We start from the raw sequence: 10,555 nt of genomic DNA, 5'->3' as shown, positions 1-10,555 counted from the left end.
TAACCTAACCTATCATTATTATTTAACACTAGAATTACCAGAGCCTAGGAAAAAATTCATAGATCCGTCCCGCATTAAATCTCTTCGCACCTCTCCATCAGCGTCTTTTGTCCTTTAAATGTGTCGATAAGCAGCAAACAGCATGCAGCCCGCTATTCCATCCCCCCACCCCGCACAGTTTTCTCAGCTCAAGTCTTTACCTGAGTGTCAGTTGCTTAGAATTGTATAGAGTGAGAAGTCAAGCAAAATGACACCTTTTATAAATACCGTATCGTTATTTGGAACACTTGCATTTCATGTGTGTTCCTTGTCTACAACGATCTATGTAAAGACATAGTTAAAAAACAAACTTTTTCATGTTTTAGTAATTGACAAAATGTAGACATGAAGTGTATAATGCGTGAAGCCTGAATTCCAAATATTAAAGAAACACTTTCACAAAAGGTACAAATTTAACAGAACAAGTGCGCTTCTATTCAAACATATAGCTGCAGAAAAACAACCCGCATTAGGGTGCGACATTGACACGCATTTGCTACGACAGGTTTGGTGGCGCAACGGTATCAGCTGCTGACTGGTAATCAAATCTTCACGGGTTCGATCATCGACGAGTTCGTTTTGAGAAGTAAGTTGCTCTTATTCTTACTATTTTAGAATAAAAACATACATTTGATTCCAGTCTGTAACAGCCGGTGTAATTTATGATACTTGTAAAGGTTAGCTTTGTTTTTTTTTTATTCAGTTTTATTCTCTTTTGCCATCGCTGTACTTTGTATGTAAGAGCCAGATTGAATGTTATTTACCTTTATTTATTTACTTACTTCCTACAGCATAAAGCCACAAGTTGTGGACGAAAACTCAGACCCGACAGCAGGTGCGGTTATAAAGAGTCACGGTGAGAAGAGTTTCAGAAAAGCAGACAATCAAATATACACGACAGCGTCAGGGCTCTTCTGAACCCCGTCTGTTGGGTGGGGTCCAGTTTTATACCCCTAGAATGCGTGATTTAATATCATTATAAAATGTAACAGTCAACACTTTATTATACACAATCCTTGAGCCCCTTCAATGCCCCTTATGCAACTTGATTTCTTGGCCCCTTTTGTTATGCCGTTCAGATGTAAGCTAAGGGAAAACGTGATAAGGCAGACTCATGTGTGGAATGATCAGACCTTGAGTCCTCTGCACAAACATTTTTCTGTTTGCTAAAACAAAGCATGCTATTACATGGTTTTGTAAAGCTTACTTCTCAGACATGAATTAGTACAAGGGAACGAAGAGAACATTCGTCTTCCACAAAGTGGAGTGCAGAGCTTCCCATGTACATATACAAAGTACAGCGATGGCAAAAGTGCATTCTCGATCCGATGTAGAACCGTCGTCATGATCTGAGTTCACCTCTGTTATAGCGAGTCTATGTGAAAACAGTAGTGTCAAATGGGTGGGGATGTGTTGGGATTGTGAACGCGGCTGAGAGAATGAAACTGAATAAAAAAAAAAACAAAGCTAACCTTTACAAGTATTATAAATTACACCGGCTGTTACAGACTGGAATCAAATGTATGTTTTTACTCTAAAACAGTAAGAATACAAGCAGCTCACTTCTCAAAACAGACTCGTCGAGGATCGAACCCATGAAGATTTGATTACCAGTCAACAGTTGGTACCGTTGCGCCACCGAAGCGGTTGTAGCAAATGCGTGTCAATGTCGCACCCTAACGTGGATTGTTTTTCTGCAGTTATATTTTTGAATAGAAGCGCACTTGTTTTGTTATACTTGTACCTTTTGTGAAAGTGTTTCTTTGATATTTGGACTTTAGGCTTCACACATTATACACTTCATGTCTACATTTTGTTGATTATTACTAAAACATGAAAAACGTTTCTGTTTTAATAATGTGTTTACATAGATCGTTATAGACACGGAACACACATGAAATACATGTGTTCCAAATAACGATACAGTATTTATAAAAGGTGTCATTTTGCTTGACTTCTCACTCTATACAACTGAGACGCAGGTAAACAGACTTGAGGTGAGAAAACTGTGTGGGTTGGGGGATGTGACAGCGGACTGCTTGCTGCTTATTGACACATTTAGAGGACAAAAGACACTGATGGAGAGGTGCGAAGAGATTTAAGGTGGGACGGATCTATGAGTTTTTTTCGTAGGCTCTGGTAATTCTAGTGTTAAGGTTGATTTGTTCAGAATGAATCCACCACAGCACACACATGTGGCATAAAAACGGAACATCAACCCAACTGTGGAGTACAGCAGTGGAGGGAGTGTCATGATTTGGGGCAGCTTGTCATCACCGAGGGGGCACATGAATCCATCCATCCATCCATTATCCAACCCGCTATATCCTAACTACAGGGTCACGGGCGTCTGCTGGAGCCAATCCCAGCCAACACAGGGTGCAAGGCAGGAAACAAGCCCTGGGAAGGGTGCCAAACCACCCCAGGGTGGGCACATGAATTCCCAAGTTTATTAGGGTATCCGACAGGATAATATTAGGGTGGCAGTCTGCCATCTGAAGCTTGGTACAAGTTGGGCGATACTGCAGAATAATGACCCTGAGCGCTGAAGTAAATCTCCCACAGAATGGCTTCAATCAGCTTTTTGAAGTGGCCCAGTCAGAGCCCAGACCCCCCCTTCCCAATCCAATGGAGATGCCCCCTGGACTGCCCTCAACAAAGCCATTCACACCTGACACGCTAATAATACGGCTGAGCTGAAAAGGTCCTGTAAGGGAGAACGGGTCCCAAACTCCTCCTGAACATTCTGCTGGTCTGATCCACAGCTCCTGGAAGTGCTCGTTGGAGGTCACTGCTGCCAAAGATGGTTCAAGCGGTTATGAAATCCAAGGGTTCATTTACTTTTAATTTTCACAGCAGACTGCAAATGTTTGATGGGATTGTCCAACATAAAGATTACAATTGTGTCTGTCTGCTCTTGTGACATGGATGAAGACCAGATGACGTCATGTGACCAATGTGGCGGACAGACGGGGTCCTTGTCTGGTTGGGACACCTCCATGTTGGAAGGACCGGGGGATCAAGCGTGGCCAAAGCGTTACCCCCTCTCCCTTCCCCCTGGATTGCAGCGGTGCCTAGAACTCCCACAGGGCTCCATGGGAGTTAGAGTTTGGTGTAGCCCTGTTGGGATCCATGGGCATCGCCAGGGGGTGCTGCAGCAACCGCTGAGCCCTTATGGGCGGTTCTTCCGCCACACTCGGAAGTGATACCTCATCAAGCACCTGGCACACTTCCAGGGGGGCATTATAAAAGAGGCCAGCCGACACTACTTGGGGGTCCAGAGTCGAGAGGAGGAGGGCAAAGCTTGCAGGGGAGGAGTGGAGGAGAAAGACAGAAAGAAGAAGAAGAGAGTATCGCATGTATTTGTGCTTAGTGGGAGTGTGTTGTGCCTGTGGGAAACGGGGAAGGCGTATAAAAAACATCTGTGTCTTTACGAGTGCCTCCTGCGTGTGTCTGTGTCGGGTTGAGCGGCTGCTGCGCCCTCTACACTCGTCACACCAATTCATTCAGAAAATCTGGTACTTCCAAAGGGTTCACACAGTTTTTCCTGCCACTACTCTACTTACATTGTTGTCTCCATTTTGAGGTTTGTACCCTGATCCTGAATACTCAGGTAGGCTGTGGCATTTATAGTGGTGTGAAAAACTATTTGCCCCCTTCCTGATTTCTTATTCTTTTGCATGTTTCTCACACAAAATGTTTCTGATCATCAAACACATTTAACCATTAGTCAAATATAACACAAGTAAACACAAAATTCAGTTTTTAAATGATGGTTTTTATTATTTAGGAGAAAAAATCCAAACCTACATGGCCCTGTGTGAAAAGTAATTGCCCCTGAACCTAATAACTGGTTGGGCCACCCTTAGCAGCAATAACTGCAATCAAGCGTTTGCGATAACTTGCAATGAGTCTTTTACGGCGCTCTGGAGGAATTTTGGCCCACTCATCTTTGCAGAATTGTTGTAATTCAGCTTTATTTGAGGGTTTTCTAGCATGAACCGCCTATTTAAGGTCATGCCATAGCATCTCAATTGGATTCAGGTCAGGACTTTGACTAGGCCACTCCAAAGTCTTCATTTTGTTTTTCTTCAGCCATTCAGAGGTGGATTTGCTGGTGTGCTTTGGGTCATTGTCCTGTTGCAGCACCCAAGATCGCTTCAGCTTGAGTTGACGAACAGATGGCGGACATTCTCCTTCAGGATTTTTTGGTAGACAGTAGAATTCATGGTTCCATCTATCACAGCAAGCCTTCCAGGTCCTGAAGCAGCAAAACAATCCCAGACCATCACACTACCACCACCATATTTTACTGTTGGTATGATGTTCTTTTTCTGAAATGCTGTGTTCCTTTTACGCCAGATGTAACGGGACATTTGCCTTCCAAAAGTTCAACTTTTGTCTCATCAGTCCACAAGGTATTTTCCCAAAAGTCTTGGCAATCATTGAGATGTTTCTTAGCAAAATTGAGACGAGCCCTAATGTTCTTTTGCTTAACAGTGGTTTGCGTCTTGGAAATCTGCCATGCAGGCCGTTTTGCCCAGTCTCTTTCTAATGGTGGAGTCGTGAACACTGACCTTAATTGAGGCAAGTGAGGCCTGCAGTTCTTTAGACGTTGTCCTGGGGTCTTTTGTGACCTCTCGGATGAGTCGTCTCTGCGCTCTTGGGGTAATTTTGGTCGGCCGGCCACTCCTGGGAAGGTTCACCACTGTTCCATGTTTTTGCCATTTGTGGATAATGGCTCTCACTGTGGTTCGCTGGAGTCCCAAAGCTTTAGAAATGGCTTTATAACCTTTACCAGACTGATAGATCTCAATTACTTCTGTTCTCATTTGTTCCTGAATTTCTATGGATCTTGGCATGATGTCTAGCTTTTGAGGTGCTTTTGGTCTACTTCTCTGTGTCAGGCAGCTCCTATTGAAGTGATTTCTTGATTGAAACAGGTGTGGCAGTAATCAGGCCTGGGGGTGGCTACGGAAATTGAACTCAGGTGTGATACACCACAGGTAGGGGATTTTTAACAAGGGGGCAATTACTTTTTCACACAGGGCCATGTAGGTTTGGATTTTTTTTTTCTCCCTAAATAATAAAAACCATCATTTAAAAACTGCATTTTGTGTTTACTTGTGTTACATTTGACTAATGGTTAAATGTGTTTGATGATCAGAAACATTTTGTGTGACAAACATGCAAAAGAATAAGAAATCAGCAAGGGGGCAAATAGTTTTTCACACCACTGTAAATGATGCTCGGTTAGTACTTGGGGGCCAAGAAAAATAGCCTCCACCCCATTACAGTGCCACCAGCAGCAGCCTGAACCGTGGATACAAGGCAGGACGGACCCCTGCTTTCATTTGATGGACGCCAAATTTCGACCCTAACACTTACCGTCTTCAAATATGGCTCCCACTTGGAATGACAGCTCAGAGCTATGTCCAGCCTCACAAGAAAACTTCGCTCGCGCTCTCCGGCAGACGTCCCTGAAAAATGAAAGCAATTGAAAGAAATTGTTTAACTTTTTGATAAAAGAGCATAAGCGGCCATTTTACTGAATATTGTAGCACAGAATCCTGGAGAGACATAAACCCCCCATCAATGGATGAAATGGACCCTCTGTACTATGAGGCAAAAACAAAGTGAGCGGAGCAAGTGTGGAAATGTCTGAATAGGAAACTTGGTTCATCTAATTATTACTGATCTCGCTTGTGCCAGCTTGTGCCCACAGGGCAGCATCGGGTATAAGGAAGGAACCAGCCCTGGATGAGACAGCGGGTCATCCCGGGCATTGGCAATTTACAGTGTAACATCCTAAAGGTCACTCGACTTACAAGGCCTCAGGATGTGAACATCAGGGATACCTGAGGAAAGCCTCACTCAGAGACGAGGAGAACACGCCAACCCCACACAGCAACTGTCTCATGGCTTGAGTTTCACTGAATATCCAATAAAGTTGCACCCTGGTGTCAACACTATTATGTATTTATGGAATTGTTATGTACTTTAATATTTCAAGCAAAGCCATCCTAACGTGACTAATGAAAAAAAATGAAATTCCATTTATCAACTCTGTTGTTCAGCAGAGGGTCGCATGGAGCTGCTGCCTATCACATCAGTAACAGGGCACAGAAAAGAAATGATGGACGTGATGCCAGTGCTGTCACTGGGCACACAAACCCACAATGGGACAATTTAGGGACACCAATAGACTTAAGGAGAACAATGAGGAGTAAGGGAGGAAATGCACACAAAAACTGCAAATTTCAGGCAAATAAAAATATGTGAAAACTACAATATAGATACAGGAGATAAAGAGATAACAAAGGGCATTATAGTAGACAAATATGAAAGGCACTTTAAAACGGAGAGAGAAAGAAATATATGGATATGAAAGAAACTATAAGATAGATAGACTGATATGAAAGTCACTATATAATAAATAGATAGATAGATAGATAGATAGATAGATAGATAGATAGATAGATAGATAGATAGATAGATAGATAGATAGATAGATAGATAGATAGATAGATATGAAAGGCACTATATAATAGATAGATAGATAGATAGATAGATAGATAGATAGATAGATAGATAGATAGATAGATAGATAGGAAAGGCATTAAATAATAGATAGATAGATAGATAGATAGATAGATAGATAGATAGATAGATAGATAGATAGATAGGAAAGGCGCTATATAATAGATAGATAGATAGATAGATAGATAGATAGATAGATAGATAGATAGATAGATAGATAGATAGATAGATAGATAGATAGATAGATAGATAGATAGATATGAAAGGCCTGATCAGTGAGGTCAGTGGACAATAAAACATGTTGTACCTTTGACTTGACTTGTCATCTTGGATGTTAGTTGACATAAACAGGAAGTTCTCATTCGGAGAGGCAGGTGAGGTTGGTGACGGGATATTCAGCCAGGAAATGAAGGAGTGACTGTTGAAAAGAGAGCGGAGTCAGACGTCAATGGCAGCTCTCGACTCTTTACTTTCAAACAATTTTTCTGTTGGTCCCTTGGCACACACGCACATTTTTATATAAAGTGACGTTTACAGCACTTTATTGACATTTCAGATGGTGTTTAAGATGTAAAGGCTGAAGTTAAGATAAATCTTCACTGAGCAGACAGAACATGTTGGTGGTGAAAATGTTTTGTGACAAAACTGGAAATTAAGCTAGGAAATGTTTTGCAATTTCCATCGTGGAGGAGCTGGAGCCCATCCCAGCAAGCATAGGGCGCAATGCAGGAAGAAACCCTGGGCAGGGCGCCAGTCTATCACAAGGGGAGCACGCACACACACGCACACGCACACAAGGTCCAGTTTAGAATTGCCAATCCACCTAGCCTGTTGGAGGAAACCCACATGGACACAGGGAGAACATGCAAACTCCACACAAGGAGGGTCCCTGAACATGAACCCCGTTTTCCTTACTGTTTGGCATTGTGTCTCCGTGCTGCCCCAAATGTTGCACACTGTGCACTGGTGCATCTGATTCAGATGTGCAGAGCAGCTGCAGTGCTTTGATGAGGCAGCCATTAAATCACAGCTCATACAGTTAATAAGTAGTGTATTAAAATCAAGGGAGCGAGGAGGAGGAGGAGGAGGTCTGCTTCCCCATATACCTGTCCAAATCGAAGAACTCCCCACCACTGGAGCGCCGACGGTTCTTCGCCTTCTCTGGTGGGCTGCCAGATGCAGAGGATGTTGTGGCATTAGAAGAATGTGAGGACACGGACTCGGTGCTGTCCACTAGAGTGTCTTCTCTCACAGAATTTGGGCATTCAGCTGTATAAAAAAATAGAGGGGGTAATTAGTGTGTGGGGCTCAGCATTCACCATGAAGCACTTGGGGTTTATGAAATAATTCACAAAAATCGCCAATTGGCTCTAACTAATTATCCTCAGAACAGGAGGCAGTGGAGCTCTTGCACTTGCTAAAGCCATGTTATGTCATTTATTCACTACTGTATTGTTATGTTTGCTCATATTAATTCATTATTCTTCATGTGTTTGTGTAATTTCTGTTGGTTTGACTTATTATTCATTAATTATGTGCTGTCTCTTCCAAATGTGCAGCCATTCCATACACTGTGTAGGTGGAGCCTCAAGAGGCGGGGACACCTGACATCACTGCAGCTGGCTCCTCCCCCTGGCTTCACTCGGTGGATTCAGACCCTTTTTTGTGATGTCACAGCCTTGTGATCAAATCATTGCAATTTACTTTTTTCCCTACCATCAAGCAAAACTCAACAACACCCCACAATGACATGAAGCGTCCAACTGGGCCCCATTGATTAAGACCTGATCACCCGGCACTCACTGACGAGACCCCGTACCATAACAAAAAAGGCAATCTAATAACAACAAAAACTCGAGGGGAAGTCGAGACACAAAACTAGCCACACACAAGCAGTCAGAAGACCAACAGAAACTAACAAGAGGAAAACCAAAACCACCTTACTAGCTAGTTCACTTACTGTCTAAACCAGCAATTCCCAACCTGTAGACTGCGAACGCACTGCTGGTGGGCCGAGGCCGACCCCAGATGGAAGAAGACAATGCTCTACTGATCAGGCTCCATTCACAGTGGCCAGAATCGCAGGTGAACTGTGGCCGATCCTTGATGACTTCTCCGACCCCTCTGATGATTATACTCGAGTCACCAAAGAGAGAGAGAAGCATCGACGACCGCATTTGATTCATCTAATGCTCTGGTGGGAACCCTGTATGCTTTGACGATCACCCTCGATTCACCGAGGGGATCCACCCCAAGCACTCAACTAATCATTCTAAATTCACAGAATGGGACCCCTTCTCGCCCTGGTGGGTGTCCAACACACTGGCACGCGAAAAGCTGGCTCAGGACCCCATAAAGGTTGGGAACCACTGGTCTAAACTGAACCAAATTTGTACCATTTGGAAAACACAAGGATGACACCAACATCCAATATTTTAATAAACAGGAAATAACCCATAAGGGTGAAAAGGGAATTGGCACAGACATTTACATTCATTCACTTAGCTGATGCATTTTAACCAAAGCGAAATACAATGGAGGTCAATAGAAATCTGGGGGGCTTTTTGAGCAATTAATGGGCTCAACTTAAGCCCATGTCACATTGGACGACTTTTCCAGCGATTTCCAGTCACAGTCTTCAATTACATAATCTTAGCGAGTTGGCGGAAATTGCCGGTCGCTGGCCTTGAGGGCAGTCATGTAATGTGACCGCACCCAGAGATTCACTACATCGACTCTGCGACTCGGGCTGATAAAATCAAACAGTTGTTTTACTTTAGTCACAGCTGCAGGTAACTTTGGGCCCAGGAGAGCTGACTACCAATGAATGCACATCCCGAAGTAAAATAGAAATGTAGTAACGAAGAATAAGGAACACGTCTTGAACCTCACAGACAGAAGACAGGCTGGTCTGTCTGAAGTCTCGTGTTTTGCATTCCACACAAAAATGGAGTAATGGGTGGAGGTTGCTCCTGAACTCACCCTTTGTACAGTGCCAGCTCTACCAGGCTTCACGCTATTGGCTGTCAGAAAAAGGACAAGCAGGACGACAACACTACTTGGATAGGACAATGCTGGAAAACTGGCACTCGAGCAATAAAGAAGACATGGGCAGCGATTTTTCAGTCATTTAAACTGAGAGGGTCCGGCGATGACATCATCAACAAATCTGACATACCGCATGACTAGAAGTCGCGCAATGTGACGTCAGCTTTACATCAGCACTGTGCCGTTTACAATTCCGTTTATTTGCTCAGCAGTTTTATGTACAGTGACTTACAAAAGAGTTCAACATAATCGAATAAACATCAGCCTGGGAAGCAGTTTGGGAACAAATGTGACAGGACAAGGGGACACGATAGATCATCACAAGTGAAGAGCGCAGAGCAAAATTTTAATTAATTACAAAACCTTACAGCTAATATCAGTGAGACAGAAGCTAACCGAACAAGAAAGTCTTCAAATGTTGCTTAACACTTTCAAGGCGGGTGTCGACAAAAGAACTGAAGGCTAACCGCCAAGAAAAATCACCTTGAATGTATTAGATAGTTGTATCCACTAGGTGGCAGCAGAGACCACGAGATCAAGGTGAGCCGCCAGTCATTTTCACTACAGCGTGGCATCAAAGGCTGGCAGCCGCACTCGTCAAAAGAAATCGTCTGCGTTGGGCCTGTGGGGTTCACGGGGACGACGTGCCCCACAGGTGAAGAAAATAAACAGTTTTTTGTGTTATTTAATACGTGCCTCCGTGTCAGTCTGTGTCGGGTTGGCACCAATAAAGCACTTTGGTTACATAGCTCTATGTCGACAATGGCAAGTAGAGGCATCTCAGTGGAACGGCCCTTCATGAAGTCCGACTGACTAAAACCAACCATCCATATGAGGGCTTGGGGTGTTTTTGCTAATTCAGGACTCCATTTGGGTAAGCTGTGTGCCATTTAAAAGGGTGGCACCACTTCCTTGAACCTTCTGCTAT

At 43.5% G+C, this 10,555-nt stretch overlaps 1 protein-coding gene across 2 annotated transcripts in view; it reads right to left on the bottom strand.

Moving 5' to 3' along the window:
• The window catches only part of arhgap10 (Rho GTPase activating protein 10), a 203,980-nt gene that overhangs the window by 4,081 nt on the left and 189,344 nt on the right, over positions 1-10,555 (bottom strand). For both annotated transcript variants that reach the window (XM_039750226.1, XM_039750227.1), the window contains exons 20-22: positions 7,686-7,848; positions 6,887-6,997; positions 5,428-5,519 (exon numbers count right to left, since the gene is read on the bottom strand). In XM_039750226.1, coding sequence (XP_039606160.1) covers positions 5,428-5,519; positions 6,887-6,997; positions 7,686-7,848 — 366 coding nt within the window. The remainder of the gene's footprint in view (positions 1-5,427; positions 5,520-6,886; positions 6,998-7,685; positions 7,849-10,555) is intronic.

Source organism: Polypterus senegalus, chromosome 4 (assembly GCF_016835505.1).
Source record: "Polypterus senegalus isolate Bchr_013 chromosome 4, ASM1683550v1, whole genome shotgun sequence".
NCBI lineage: Eukaryota > Metazoa > Chordata > Cladistia > Polypteriformes > Polypteridae > Polypterus > Polypterus senegalus.
The sequence above is the reverse complement of the archived record's forward strand: the minus strand, read 5'-3'. Positions and strand labels throughout refer to the sequence as shown.